Source organism: Neolamprologus multifasciatus, chromosome 7 (assembly GCF_963576455.1).
Source record: "Neolamprologus multifasciatus chromosome 7, fNeoMul1.2, whole genome shotgun sequence".
NCBI lineage: Eukaryota > Metazoa > Chordata > Actinopteri > Cichliformes > Cichlidae > Neolamprologus > Neolamprologus multifasciatus.
This window is the reverse complement of record NC_140445.1, coordinates 47,675,505-47,691,278: the sequence shown is the minus strand read 5'-3', so window position 1 is coordinate 47,691,278 and position 15,774 is coordinate 47,675,505. Positions and strand designations below refer to the sequence as shown.

Here is a 15,774-nt window from a genome sequence, read left to right as displayed (position 1 = left end):
TGTATAGTGATGGCAGTATACTGTGTATATTTATACTGGAAGTATGGAAAATGATTATTTGGAAATGCTTTAAATGGAAATGATCATTTACTGTGAGGTGAGGTGTGGTTGGGGTGTGGACAGTGGTTGACAAAGCACAAATATAAATATCACACACGTAACTTATTACAGTTGTATAATATTGTTATATCATTTAGTAACATTATGTAACGGGTGTATTAGAAAATAATTTATATTTCACCAAAGATCCATCCTGCAGTGTTATCTTGCTTTGTCAGTATTGGTTATGTATATGTGTTTATTTATATATGTTTATTTTCTGTATTTATATTTTGGGAGCTTTTATTTTGTTTGTGTGACCTTTGACTTCCCGCGAAGTCACTTCCTGTAGCTGCGCGCTATTTTCCTCAGTTGCCTAGAGGCCCCGCTGAGGAGAGGTGAGCGTACGCTAGTGTTCTCAGTTACAGAGCGAATAAACACAGTTAAAGTAACTAAAAGTAATTCAAACACTGCTCGTTCCCTTTGTGCATTTTGTCTCACAGTTCTGTTTGATGTTTTAGTGTAAATTAGTTTTTCTGTCGAGTACAGCACTTTATTGTAACATGCTAGTTAGCCAATCTCAGATGAGAGCATAGGAGCATGCACGTGGCTTCGCATGTGGTCCGCTATCCTTCTCTCTCCCTTGAAGGTGTTCATGCAGAAGTCCAGTAGTGAAGTGAAGTCGCTGTACTGTTTTGTTTTTATTTTAAACAGGTATGTGAGCTCCCTCTTTTATTTTTGTGTCACGTGAATTGGTTATATCTTTTGTTTGTAATTTATGTTCACTGTTTCAACTTGCTGTTAGATGCATGTAACTAAAAAAATATGTAAAATTGCCACTAGTAAATGAAGTCTCCCTAAAGTATAATTTTGTTGATGAGGTAATTGTCACTATATGTTCACGATGCAGTGCATTTTCGTTTGTTATATATGATTATAAATACATTTTAGCAGTATTATTTGTTAATTGGATTTATTGTGATGTTGCACCTCAGTTGCCTAGAGGCCCCGCTGAGGAGAGGTGTTCATGCAGAAGTCCAGTAGTGAAGTGAAGTCGCTGTACTGTTTTGTTTTTATTTTAAACAGTTCTGGGAGAATAAATCCATCCAGCTGGCAAAGTGAGAGCTGACTCCTCTGGTCATTCGCACAACACAACGCAGAGAACTAACAGCAATAAGAGTTTTAGGCCAGACCGGCTACAATTACAGCATGCTATATTATCATGGCATTTAATGGCTCACCTGGTCTTGCTCCACAATCGGTGTTCCCCTTATTCTCATGCAAAGCTCTGTAGTGCCTAGGCATGGATGAGGTGTTGTTGTTATATCCCAGCTCCCTGGCACATAGCAAACACTTCACCTTGTACAAAAGTCACGACAGCTTAACATAAATTGTATTGCACCATCAGTATTATGAAAATACATCTTCCGTAGAAATTTACATACCTTGTTGGGAGGAATAAGATCAAAATGTTCCCACACAGGGGAGGACATCCTTCTCAGCTGGCTCCATTCTCTCCTGAGTTTCTCTCCTCACTCTCCTCACTCTCCTAAACCTCCAAACTCTCTCCAAACTCTCACTAACCGCACCTCTCCATCAAACACCCAAATTTTGAATGAAGTCTGAGGGGTTTATATCGTACGGTGGCCCCTAGAGACAAAGCACGTACAAACTCCAAAACACTTGCAAACCCCAAAGCACATGCAAATTCCAAAACACAACGGAAGTGCTCCAGGATGCTAGGGGCAGTGTTGAGCTCGATTTGCAAAATAAACGGCAAGTTTGTCTGTATGGGACAGTATGGGTCTGTATGGGTCTAGTCTTTGTCGCGCTTCCCAGGTTGCCTAGCAACCATGATACTAACCACTGGAAACGTGTCATACAACTTTGTTTGACAGAAATGAAGGAAAACATATTTTGTTCATTTGTTTGTTTGTTTCTACAAGAGCTTTGTGTGATTTGATAAGTATCTGAGGTTGAGACAACAGGACAGTAAAACATGATTTTTGGGCTTCATTTCTGTACTGAACAGTCATTTAAGATTAATTAGTAAATAACAATTAGCTAATGTTGTTCATGAGACTAAAGTCATATCACTTTGGTAATGTAAATATAATATGGCCAATATTATAGTTATTATATTAATCATCATTAGCTATTACAGCAGTGAACATGAACTCTGTGTCAAATACTGAGCCTCAGTACAGATTCAAGTTGCAGTTATTTATATGTCTTATCACCTTAAATCTTCACTCAAAGACAAGTATCTTTGACAGTGCATATATATGTGTATCATATATAAGAGAGAAATGTTGTTCCTTCAGTATGTTGGCATTACTAAATTTGGCTCATTGCTTACATACATGTGTAAAAAGAAATTATATGAGCTGTGATAACTGTTTCTGATAAAAATGAAGAGTAGACTGATATATTGAATATTCCTTTATTGGGTGAGAAAATCAGACCATGTCATAACTGCTTTAAGTCATACAGAATAGATATCAGAGCCTTAAACAGGCTGACTTCTGCTAAATGGGTCAAACTGGGCAGAAAGTATACAAACACATAGCATCATTATAGAATATGATGTAACACTATAGATCAACTTAGCTCAGAATATATAAAGCATATAAACAATTACAGCAATATGATGCAACAAACACAGCAGTGCTACTAATCCAAAATACTCAAAGCTTCATATAACTGAAACAAACATTTATTTTTAGGTCCATTCAGCTGCTGATACATACTTTAGGTTTCTGAATATTAAACTTTTTTCTTCCTTTCATAGTGTGTAACTTGAAGGCCCTGAGTACTTTCTCCCACACTGCAAACACTGGAATGATAAAATTATTTGAACATTACCTAATAAGACTGATTCAGGACAGACAACTAGTTATTTAAACTTTCCTAGCAGTCCTTCACAAACAGGGAACAGTCTGTCTACTCTCTCCATCTGTCAGCTGCTGCTGGCTCTTCCTCCTCCTCTTCCTCACACACTGCTGAGTCCTGGTGGATCATCAGGGGTGCAAAGCCTCACAGATGATGTGCAGCAGTGAGTCCCTCAGTCTGTCCTCACTCTGGACACTTGCAGTTGTCACACATGGAAATCAAATGCGTGATAAGCTGCAGGATTCAAACACAAGTGTAACTTACAAATACATGTTCATACTTTTATTCCACAATCAGAGAGAAAGAAAAAGAGAGAGAGTGCAGGACAGACAGACAGGTGACAGTCTCAGGTGTATACACTGCTACAAAACAGCACAAAAGAAGGAGGACTGTTATTACGAAACAAGAAGAGTTCCCAGATGGTACAGTGGACACATGTGTGACTCCTGTGATTAAAGCATTTTTCTTTCAGCTTAACGAGTGAACCGTCAGCTCGTTCAAACACACGTTAAACTCCATTTGGCTCGACACCACCGAACAGAGGCAGCAATATAACATAGCTAACATTAACAGTGCAGTGAATCCTGCTTGTGCCGTGATATTCAGGACTGCAAACCGAGCAGCATCACTGACTTTCAGCCTGTTGTGTTTGTGGATATATGACTGACTTTAATTATCCATAAAATCATCACATTCTCTGTAAGATTAAAGTCAACTATTGAACGGCGTATATTTTGGAGTAAAGGCTTTAAAACCAAGTTAGTACAAACATCACTAATGTCACATAACTTTCCCGACATGTGGCCCACAGTAATGTTTTAATGTTCTTCATTATAAAAAACCTTTGCGCATAAATAAGTGACATAATATTCAGTACTTACTTCTGAAAGTTTACTCTTCGACGGCTCCACTTCAGCCGTTTTTTTCGGCAAAATTATCCACACCACAGCCGCGCTATGAAATCTGGGATATGTTGGGCTATGAAGGCTACAGCGACCCATCCTTAAAATTCAGGGAAATTAAGGACGCATTTGAGGGCCGCATTTCGAGCAGCCTTTGAATTGGGACAGGCTTCGTTGTGTCTGTGACGTAATCGGCCTTAAAACGCGGCCTTTAAGGCTGCAGACTCCAAACCCGGTCATTGGTACATCCTGGCTTGTGTAGTTACTAGGTAACAAAAGCTCAACACTGCCCCTAGCGTCCTGGAGCACTTCCGTTGTGTTTTGGAGTTTGCAAGTGTTTTGGAGTTTGCATGTGTTTTGGAGTTTGCAAGTGTTTTGGAGTTTGTATCTGTCATAGCTCGCGGCAAAGTTCGAACCACTTCCTGAACCAGGCACGTGGTACAGCCGGGCAGCGAGGCTTCGGACGTCATCATTTTCAGCTCCTCCCATAAATGAAGCAAGCCTCGTTACGCGCATCGCGGAAACGCCCCATCAATTACTCGACACAAGCTTTGAAGCCTCGATACAGAACGTCACATCACTAATGTTTACCACCAACCACTGTAGAAATCATAAACGACATAACAGAGACCCCAAAATAAAGCCAAAACGTCTCTATCGCCCCCTGGTGTGTGGCTGCAGTACAGGTAATAAACCCTACCTCCTCCACCTAGCGGACGTACGGGACTGGGCCAGTCTAAAATAAATATTTTTTCCCCAAAGATGCTTTTTTTCCCCTTATTTCTCATAATTTGATTCTTATAACTATCATAATAGAGTTAAATTACATGTCATCATAACGGCTTTGACAATTCAGCTGAAGTCAAGGAGAAATTGCGCATCTCTGTTCGGGAATGGCAAAGAGAGGCAGACGCTGTGAGGAGATGCAGCGTTTATGTTCCAAAACCAACCTGATTGTAAAGTGCCGACACTACCCGACATAAGGACCTGAAGCCCTGCCGCATTTGTGATGTGTGTTGATGATGTGTGTTTGTAAGGTAATCCGTAAATAACGTCCTTAGGGGATAAATAAAGTCTTTCTGATTAGCTAGTGTATCACTTAGCTAGCTAGCTAAGTGAGACAGTAGCGAGTTTCAACGCCTTTATTTTATTTGCAAGGAGGCAAAAGCATACACAATGAACATACATTTCCTCAGCTTACTGTAAAGAGTTGCATAGCTTTAATTTCAGAACGTGTTGCATAACTTTAATAATTTTTCTATCAAATCCCTTGTGTTTATGCTACACTGTAATATAATATTTACAAAAAAATAGTGTACTGTTTTTCTCCTAATATATCAGGCTTATGTCTCGCTTGTCTAGGTTTTCAACATAGTCATTATTGTATTTAACTTAAGTACTGTCCGTAGTGTCATCATGGGCTGTAGGTCGTCTTGTTAGGCGTTCTCTTTCTGCTCTATTTAGCGATACAGATAGATGGTCCTGGACAGAGCAGTGTAAAAATTTTCAGTGTAAGAAATTTTCTCATGCACGCAATGAAGCAGCATCCACAGACAGTCAGGAAGGCCACTGCAACATGATTAAAAGAAAAGACACACTACCACTCCATCTACCAAATCACTGTTCCATGAAAGGTTTGAATGGATCACTTGTCCCTGAGTGTTAGGCCAATTCGTCAGCAAGGGTGATGAGTTACTTTATTGCTTGAATCACAGTGCCATCAGGTGCAGTGTTGTTAGGAATAAACATGAAAGAACTAGCCTCAAATATCAGTAGAAATCCGGGGCAGGAGCAGTGAAGTGCTTCTAAACAACTTCAGCATACATGCTAAGCTGCTTACCTGATGTCAGTTGAAATGGTGATGTTTTTATTTTTATTTTTAGTTAGCACATACCTTAAACACTAGCTGTAAGCTAATGATAGTTATATAAGAGCAGATGCATGCTAGTGCAATAAGCTGTACGTTTTACGTCCAATGGATGCATGATCTGATTAGTCGAACAATCACAAAAATAATCTGTCAGTAGTCGACTATCAAAATAACAATTTGTGGCAGCCCTTGTATTGTGTCTCCATCTTTTCAGCATTAGTTATGTTTAAGGTCATTACTTTTGTGACGTTTGTGCTATGTGTTCAAGTGTTAGCTTGGTGTGCGGATGGAGAGGCTGTGTCAGTGAATAGTATTTTAAATGAAAGAATGAAAATGGGTCATTGCCTGATGTCCAAATGCATCCCACCCTGTGTCCTTTATTTCAGAAATTTGCCACACTGCTATCAAACCTAATGTTATAGTCAGTAGCATCGCTACTCATTTCTTGATACCTTCCTTTTCCCTCCTTAATGTCCCACTGTGGACAGCCTTCAATAGAAAACTTTGCCATCTTCGCCAACATTTTCAGGGTTTTCCATTAGGTCATGGTACCTGGATACCAGGTCCTTACTATGCAGATTACAGATTTTTGACCCTTTTCAGTCTGCTTTTCAAAAGCAGCACTCCACTGAGACCGCTCTCTTAAGGTTCTATAAGGATCTGTTAATGGCCTCTGATGCAGGAAATTGTTCTGTGATCATTTTGCTTGATCTTAGCGCAGCCTTCGATACCATCCATCCATTCGCTACCGCTTAGCCTTTTCAGGGTCACAGAGGGCGCTGGGGCCTATCCCAGCTGGCGAGAGAAGGGGTATACACACACACACACATATATGTATGTATATATATATTCCAGCTGTTTTAGGGCGATAGGCGGGGTACACCCTGGACAGGTTGCCAGTCTGTCGCAGGGCTAACACATAGAGACAGACAACCATTCGCACTCACACCTTTCACAATTCAGAGTTAACCTAACCCCATTAACTGCATGTCTTTGGACTATGGGAGGAAACCAGAGTACCCGGAGAGAACCCACGCAAACTCCAAACACGAAGACCCCAGTCTGATGGTGGATTTGAACTCAGGGCCTTCTTGCTGTGAGGCAACAGTGCTAACCACCGTGATACCATGCTGCCCTATAAAAAAACCCAAACATTATGTGTGAAAAATTATATGTGTAAAACTATTGGTGCCTACCAGTCTTGCACCTCAGAGTCCTAGTAGATGCACCTGTGGTATGAATTTAAAAATCCGGTTTTGATTGGTTCTCAAATCACCAAATTAGAATATTCTAGATGACATGTTTCTTGCATTCAGTCTAGATATAGATTTTTTAGATGCACCAATGGGATCACTTTTTACCAATCAACTCATCACTGTAACCAGTAAAACAAATAGAAATTGTGTTTTCTTAATCTCATTAAACCTGTTCTCGGAAGTACTCAGAAAAACACAAGAACAGCAATGGCATCTCAATCTCCTGATGAAGAACAGCATACTGATACAATTCTAAAGCCAAGATGAGCATATTAAGATGCAGCCTCTACAGATGCATTATAGAGGTTTCTCACAAAAATTTACAATTTAAAGTCATGACGATAAAGTGGCTCATGAGTAATTGTTGAATCACTTTTTATTTCAAACGGCATTCACACAATACATTTTATTAATGAGGCACATTCACATCAAATGCTAAATAACTTCATGCATGGCTGAATGTTAGTTACAACTTCATCAAACTAAAGGCCAGTGTTGACTGTAAATGAAAATATTGCTTCATTATTTGGCACAGTAGGAAACTTTTGCCCATTACATGACCACAGGTGTGTTCAAAGTGAGGTTATAAATCATAATTTGACCTAAAACGTGTCTGAAAAAAGAAAGAAACCCAAAAGATTGTTAGCGGCTATGACACATGATAATTCACATTCAGAAGCACTGTTGCACAATGTTGTAGAGAATGTCTGAGACTGATCAAAAGCCATCTTGACATCCTGACCTTCATGAGGTTCTTGTCACGCTGTCTTCATTTGAATGTTTCGGCATTATTTCCACTTAACACCCAGCCCCACCCACCACCACCACCTGCTTTTGGCCAGGGATGTTTCTGGGCAGTTTTAACAACAACAGCTATAATGAATGTAACAAGTGGCCAGTGAAAACCACGCAGGATATCAAGATGTTTCCTCTAATGTAAAAGAAACTTTAAACCCATTTCAGGGGGTTAGTACACTCCACATCAAAGGTTAAATTCCCAGAGGTGTTTTAATAACAATAATTCATCAATCACCAATGACATGGGTGTTTAATATAGAGTTGTACAAATGGTGTTCAGCATTTTATTAGTAGTCATAATATGAAAAACATGTCTTTTACACCCAGAGGAGAAAAAGTTTAAATGAAAACAATGTTATACTGCAGTATTTACACCTCCTAATATGCTTATACAACTAGTATTGCGTTAATCGTGGTAAAAGTAGAACAACATAGCATGATATTTATATGCTGATTACCTCTGATTTTACCACCCTGTAACCACTGCTACAAATTACAGTTATTTCACCTGGATAAGAGTACCTGGATTTAAGCATGATTTATACAGAACATACCAAAACCGCTAATGTTAATCAACCACACTATTAACAAATATAAGATGATCAAATCCAAGAGCGCTAACCCATCTCAATTCTAGAACCGATTCAATTAAGAAGGTACAATCAGTGACTGATGGGAAAAGACAAATGGGTGCTTTTCCTGAAAGAGAAACAACTTCACCTCTCATCCAGTAGCTCATTCTCCAAACATTTACAATCGGCTTCTACCAGCGCACGCACCATGCAGAGGGAGGGAATGCATCTGCCAAGGCCGGGCTGCTTTTCAAATTTGAAAATAAAACATTTGATCACGACTTTTAAGGCAGCAATATATACATCCACATACTCGAGTCCTCTCACTGGAGGAGAGTCGGATTTCAGACCAATTCCCTTTCGAGGTGAGAGAATGAAGACAAAATAATGAAAGTGAGAGGTGACTAAACTCATTTATAATATACACAACCCAGGGTGATAATGTCTCTGTTACAGAGACTTATAACTTATGCAATGTAAAAATGGCAACAAACAAAGGGAGAGTTCAAAGGAATTTGAAGAAGTGAGTGTTGTACTCGAATCGGGTCAGGTATGTTCTGAGGTGACTAGATCCTGCGCAGAGGGTGCCACATGGACACGGGCTTCCTCAGAGTTGCCAGCATCTGGTTCCAGTGAGTGATTCCCATCCCGCTGGCCTCAGGGCCGATGATCACATGACCAAGGTTCTCACCCCGGCCATCGTCTGTGGCCTCTGCCACCGTCACCCTCAGAGAGAGCTCCTGCAGAGCACAAATGTGGTTACATAACCTTCTCTCTAGACAGGATTCAGCTGGGTTTTTTTGTTCATCTAAATCTTTATGGAATTAGTTAAATACATGTGTCACAACAACAATTTTGACCATATCTCGATACGCTTTTGCACTTTTTCTAACAGATTATTTTTGTGGGGGTTGAATGATCCATGCATTTTAAAGGCGTAGTTTCCACTACAGGATTTCAATTATGTCACCATCATATATGTAGACCATTTAACAATGTACCTTTCAGTTTGTTGGTTATTCCAGAGAACCAACGACTGAAAGATTTAAAGAACCACACCAACATACAGTAATGTGCAAAAGTCTAAAGCCACCCTTCATGGTTTTATTGTTTGCTAGTAAAATTGGAAATGGATGCAAAGATTTATTAAAACTAGTGCTGTCAGCGTTAATCTCGTTAAAATGACGTTAACGGCATAACCGCAATAACGCTGCAAATCCCCGTTAGCGGGTTAGCGCCGATCGCCCCGTGCGTAGGGCTGCACGGCATCAACGCATTATGGCGTTATGACAGCACTAATTAAAACATATACAAACAACAATATTTGGTATGACAACCTTTATTCTTCAAAACATTCTGAACACTCTTAGGCAAGCTTTCCTTTCATTTAAGGAGTCTTCAGGTGTTGGAGTCTGCTTAGGATCACTGCCAATCAGACACTTTCTAGTTGCCATTGAATGTTGGATCAAAATCTGACGCTACTTTTCTGCATTTGTAAATCCATCAAATTTTGAAAAGCTCTCAAGCACTACTGGATGCAATATAACCATAAATGATGACATAGCCTCCACCATGTTTTACAGATGACTGCAGACAGTCACTGTCTACACCCGGGACCCTCCACACATACTGACAATGATTCTGACCAAAAATTTCACATTTTTATTTATCACTCCATTAGTCCTGTTGCCATAAATTTTCATTCCAGGTCTTGTGTGATTTTGTAGTAGTATTGTCACAAATTTCTATAATCAATTCGATTCTGATTCACAAGGTCCTGATTCGATTCAATTTCGACTCAGTCAAAAATATTATCATCCTGATATGGATAAAATATCCATATTTTTATATCTATGTATAAAAACAAAGCTGACACTTAAGAGACTTCATCAGAGGTGTGAGCATCACAGCAGATGCCTTTATGTCAAAGTAACTGAGGATAAAACACAGAAAAACATGAAGGAGATTTTCCTTTCCTTACCTTTTATAGCAGATAACTGTCTTAAAAATATTCTGCAGTAGATTAAAAATGGGAAAATAAACATGAATCAACATATGAACATTACCTGATGCTGCTGAAGTGAAGCAGAGCAAAGTTACAGAGGTTTTATTAGAGACACGGCTAAGCATTTTGCAATTTGGTTTGCAATGTTTAGGTTTCCCATAGACCACATATGCAACATTAATTAATACTGAGCATTATTAGATCTCTAGTAAATGCTCAATATATATAGTATTGCCGTAGGCCATATACACAAAGACACACTGATGTGTTTCCCTAACAGTACTGGTGTACCAACAGATCTTTAAAAGTAGAAAGACCTTCATAAAGCCTGGGGATCTATTGCATAAGGCCACTTTAAAAATAGTTAAAAAACAAAACAAAAACACACACACACATCTGGCTTCTTGAAAGCAAAATATTAAGAAAAGGGTGACTCGAGACTTTTGCACAACACTGAAAAACAATAACAGGTTTATGGTACAGCAAAATGGTAAACATGGTATCCCAAAAGGTTGATTCTGTTAATCTGGATGTAGCATTTTCAGTGGGAGAAACGTTTTATCACTCTTCCAAGTGACTTCTTCAGTCTCAGCTGACTGCAGGTTTCCCCAACCTTATAAATAGTACATTTTCACAATGACTAAAGCTAGCCCATTGAATGAAGAATGGGCTGTGAGGTCTTTCCTTGATCATTAATATTTAAATTGCCATGACTGTTGATCAAAACCCACTGATCAATGGCCATGAGTACCATTCACAGAGAGTTGGGGAATGGCTGCAATCACAGCACTGTAAGATGGCGAAAGATGTACCCATAGGCCCCCTCCTCGATTCAGAGATGGTCTTGCTCTTTTCACATAAATGGCCTTCTTGCCCTCGCGCTCAAACCAGCATTCCTCCCTGTCCAGGATGTGTACATCCTCATCATTGAAAGAGTGTCCACTGACCTGTAGGTGTAAATAGACTGCAGAGCCCTGGCCTGACGAGGTAGCTCTTCTGTGTTGTGCCATCCACTTTGTCAGAGGTTGTTTGGTTTCCCAGATGTATGAATCCTGGCAATCCTCCTGGCACTGAACAGCGTTTCTATGTTACTCTGTTTGTGTCTGGGGGACCCGATCCTTGGGTGAACCAATTTTTGGTGCAGTGTGTTTTGGGGTTTAAAAGCCATGCAGGCACAGTGTTTAGAAAAAATTTTGTCTCAACTGTTTTGAGACTCCTAACACATACATGATCACTACGGGTTTTCGCTTAAGCGGCAGTTGTCCTCTCCTGGATCAGCTGAAGCTTTCTTTAGGCGCCTTCCCAGCTTCAATAAATGGTCAGCTGGGATAACTATATTTACTCAGGGGCTTTTTGATGTGATGTTCTTCTGCTTCCCTGGCCCTAGTCAAACCTTAAATACTGATCTGTATGGGTAGGTTTACGGTACACATCAACTTTTAAATGCCTACCATTAGCGATAGAAATCTCACAGTCTAAGAAGGCTAACCTGCCACTTTTCATGTGCTCCCTGGTGAATTTGATGTATTGGTCCACCAAGGAAATGTGATCTGTGAATTGTGGTACATCCTGAGATTACATTTTCACCCAGGTGTCATCCACATACCTGAATAGGTGGAATTAAGACACAGTTCCAAAAGCAAACACACTTGGTGGGTGCTGAGAGTGGTCCTGTTGCTGAGGTTGGGGTCATCCTGTAATCTCTTATGAACTACCTCTAATGCTTCAGTGACTTGAACACAAGTGATGCTAGTGCCTTCCTCTCCTCCATGCTGATGTTGGATGCTGGGGTATTTGCATTGCTGAGACAGGCGAAACTTTCGTCTGTAGTTGCCCTGCTGCTACGTCTGCAATTTTGTTGTTTCAATTTGCTGTTTCTGTGGCTGCGATCAGTTCCACCAGCTGGATTTGTCTCTGCGTTAACCCTTTTGAAGCTCAACCCTTTTGAAAGGATGTTTTTCTCTGCTTGGGTGATTTGTCTGTCAGGCAGATTTTTAACCCACTTGTCCACATGCCTGGTGTGGCATCCTTTTCTCTTCTGGCCGCTGAGGACACTGTCCGTATTTTGCTGTGGTTTGCCATGCACAACAAGTAACTCAAACTTCCTTTGTTGCCTGGTCTTAGACTTCTCATACTGTACGAATGAGCCTTCTCAGTGAATTTAAACACCTTTTTAAGAGTATTCTCATCTAGAATCATTGTAAGGTTGGGGAAACCTGCAGTCAGCTGAGACTGAAGAAGTCACTTGGATGACTGATGAAACGTTTCTCCCTCTGAAAACACTGTTTCCTGATGAACAGAATTAACTTTTGGGATTTACTGACGTGAATGATTTAGCATGCATCAAGACAAGTCAACATTGTAGCCATCGGCCTCAAGTTAGCTAAGCTAGTAAGCTAATAATAATGGCCTTTCTAGACTTGCTACCACCTTTGCATATACATATTAACTTTTGCTTTATTTTATTTGTATACTTATAATTTATTGCACATTTACTTGAAAGCCCTTACCACTTTTACAAGAGGGCACATACAGGATCATACAAGTCCTGCAAAACTTGTAGTTTTTTTATTTTTTTTATTTTCCCTCCTACTAATTTATAATGTTTCCTATTAGCATTTTCTTATTCTGGAAAAGAATAAATCATGGTCTGAAACATACCTGCAGAACAATCGACGGCACAGAGAAGATCATGGCTTCATTGAAAATGGGATTTGTGTCATCCCTCTTGGTGGAAGTCTTCTTCTTACTGATCTTCCTGCCATCTTGCAGCAGATAGACTTTGACAAATGGATCTGATGAGGGAGAAGGAGTGAAGGTAGAGTGAATAGTTTGTAGAACATCCACTAAATTCCTCATTGGAGACTAATCAGGTAGACTCACAGCTCTGTACACAGAATTAGCTCTGGAGGCGGTGTTTCAGTGTGGTTCGCTGTCTCAGGCAGTGTGACCATTATCAGTTGACACACTATTTAAAGAAATTCCATAAAGCTTCTGGGCTGCCTTTCCTCATAACAGCCATCCCTCAAGATTTTCTTCATTTAAAGCAATGCATTATCAGGGACTATAACATCTAGTCCTTTTACTGAATAAAAATAGACAGGCTGCTGTTATTAAATCAATAAGCATTTTGTTCATTTGAAAGATGTTAGCATGTTGAGAACAGCACAGATTTAATGGCATTAATACACATGCACTGCACATGCTCATGCACACCTTTCAGGTTAACCTCTAATGATGGAAAGGAAACACAACCCTGCAGACAAAAAGCATCCCTGACCTGCGGTGTTCTTGCCATTGGTCCACACCAGGTTCTTGCACTTAGCCACAACCACAGTGAGACGCTCTGCTGTTGGCAAATAGCTGAGAGACAACAAGATCTCTCCGACTGCATCCACTGCCTGTGGGGTCAAACCAGAGCATGGCAGCCATTAAATACAACATCATACATTTCCAGTCAAGGCGATGCGCCAACAGAATGACTGTAACGTGTTGATTGGAGTATGGCGAATCAGAACTCCTACTACTGTGGATTTTATTTAATTTTAAGGATCTACACACAGTCTTTAAATTCATTTCTAGTTCAATTAAGAATATATGAAAATGAAAGTCTAAATTACTAAAATTATATATTTATTGCATAGTGTTAGTGCATAATGTATAGAGTTTTGAAACATTTAATTTTTAATTCATCATTTTGTCAAAATGATTAAATCACGTTTAACAGTCATGCGTTTATTCCTTCTAAGCTGAACTATTGTAATTTCTGTGTAATCGGATTGTTGTAAAGGTTTCCTGAATACCTTTCGTTTGATCCAAAACACCCCGAGATAGTGCTGACTAGAAAGAGAGATCATATTTCTCTCATGCTGACTTCTCTCTGTTGGCTGAATTGAATTGAAAATCTTTCTCCTCAAATAAAAAGCATTAAATAATCAACCAGATCCCATCTTAATGACCCTAAAGTGTCATATTATCCTAACAGAGCCCATCACTGTCAGATTGCAGGCTTACTTGTGATCCTAGAGTTTCCAAACGTAGAATAGGAGGCAGAGGCTTCAACTCGTCTCCCGTGAAATCCACTCCCACTTTGACTTTGGGAGAGAGACACCCTCTCTACTCTAAAGCTTAGGTTCCAAACCTTCCTTTTTGATAAATGATTTTGTGGTGTTGCTACTCTTTTTACTCCCCTTGTGTTCATATATCACTGCCACATGTCGCTGACTTCTCCCTCCAATAGTTCGTTTTGTCCTTGTCTCTCTAAGCTCTTATTTTTATCTCCTGTCTTTCCCCTCACTGCCCTAATACTGGTAGTAGATTGGCCGAGCCTCCCTGAACCTGGTTTTGCTGCATGCCTCTTCCTTTAAAGGGGAGTTTGTCGTTCCCACAGTCGCCAAGTGCTTGCTCATAGCAGATCATCGCATAGTTGGGATTTTCTATCAAATATTGTAGGGTCTTTATCTTGCAATGCGAAGCAACTGGAGGTGACTGCTGTTATGTATAGTTTTATAAATAAAACAGAAATGAAGTGTACTGAACTGAATATTAATTATTCATAATTACAGTGGGGCAAAAAAGTATTTAGTCAGCCACCGATTGTGCAAGTTCCCCCACTTAAAATGATGACAGAGGTCAGTAATTTGCACCAGAGGTACACTTCAACTGTGAGAGACAGAATGTGAAAAAAAAAAATCCATGAATTCACATGGTAGGATTTGTAAAGAATTTATTCGTAAATCAGGGTGGAAAATAAGTATTTGGTCAATAACAAAAATACAACTCAATACTTTGTAACATAACCTTTGTTGGCAATAACAGAGGTCAAACGTTTACTATAGGTCTTTACCAGGTTTGCACACACAGTAGCTGGTATTTTGGCCCATTCCTTCATGCAGATCTTCTCAAGAGCAGTGATGTTTTGGGGCTGTCGCCGAGCAACACGGACTTTCAACTCCCGCCACAGATTTTCTATGGGGTTGAGGTCTGGAGACTGGCTAGGCCACTCCAGGACTTTCAAATGCTTCTTACGGAGCCACTCCTTTGTTGCCCGGGCGGTGTGTTTTGGATCATTGTCATGTTGGAAGACCCAGCCTCGTTTTATCTTCAAAGTTCTCACTGATGGAAGGAGGTTTTGGCTCAAAATCTCACGATACTTGGCCCCATTCATTCTGTCCTTAACACGGATCAGTCGTCCTGTCCCCTTGGCAGAAAAACAGCCCCATAGCATGATGTTTCCACCCCCATGCTTCACAGTAGGTATGGTGTTCTTGGGATGCAACTCAGTATTCTTCTTCCTCCAAACACGACGAGTTGAGTTTATACCAAAAAGTTCTACTTTGGTTTCATCTGACCACATGACATTCTCCCAATCCTCTGCTGTATCATCCATGTGCTCTCTGGCAAACTTCAGACGGGCCTGGACATGCACTGGCTTCAGCAG

The 15,774-nt window shown here is 40.1% G+C and overlaps 1 protein-coding gene across 1 annotated transcript in view; it reads right to left on the bottom strand.

The window, feature by feature from the left end:
* Window positions 1-6,555: 6,555 nt before the first annotated feature.
* syt12 (synaptotagmin XII) overlaps window positions 6,556-15,774 on the bottom strand; it is a 30,822-nt gene continuing 21,603 nt past the window's right edge. The window contains exons 6-8 of the mRNA XM_085164694.1: window positions 13,615-13,735; window positions 12,996-13,129; window positions 6,556-9,069 (exon numbers count right to left, since the gene is read on the bottom strand). Coding sequence (XP_085020820.1) covers window positions 8,896-9,069; window positions 12,996-13,129; window positions 13,615-13,735 — 429 coding nt within the window. The 3' untranslated portion in view covers window positions 6,556-8,895. The remainder of the gene's footprint in view (window positions 9,070-12,995; window positions 13,130-13,614; window positions 13,736-15,774) is intronic.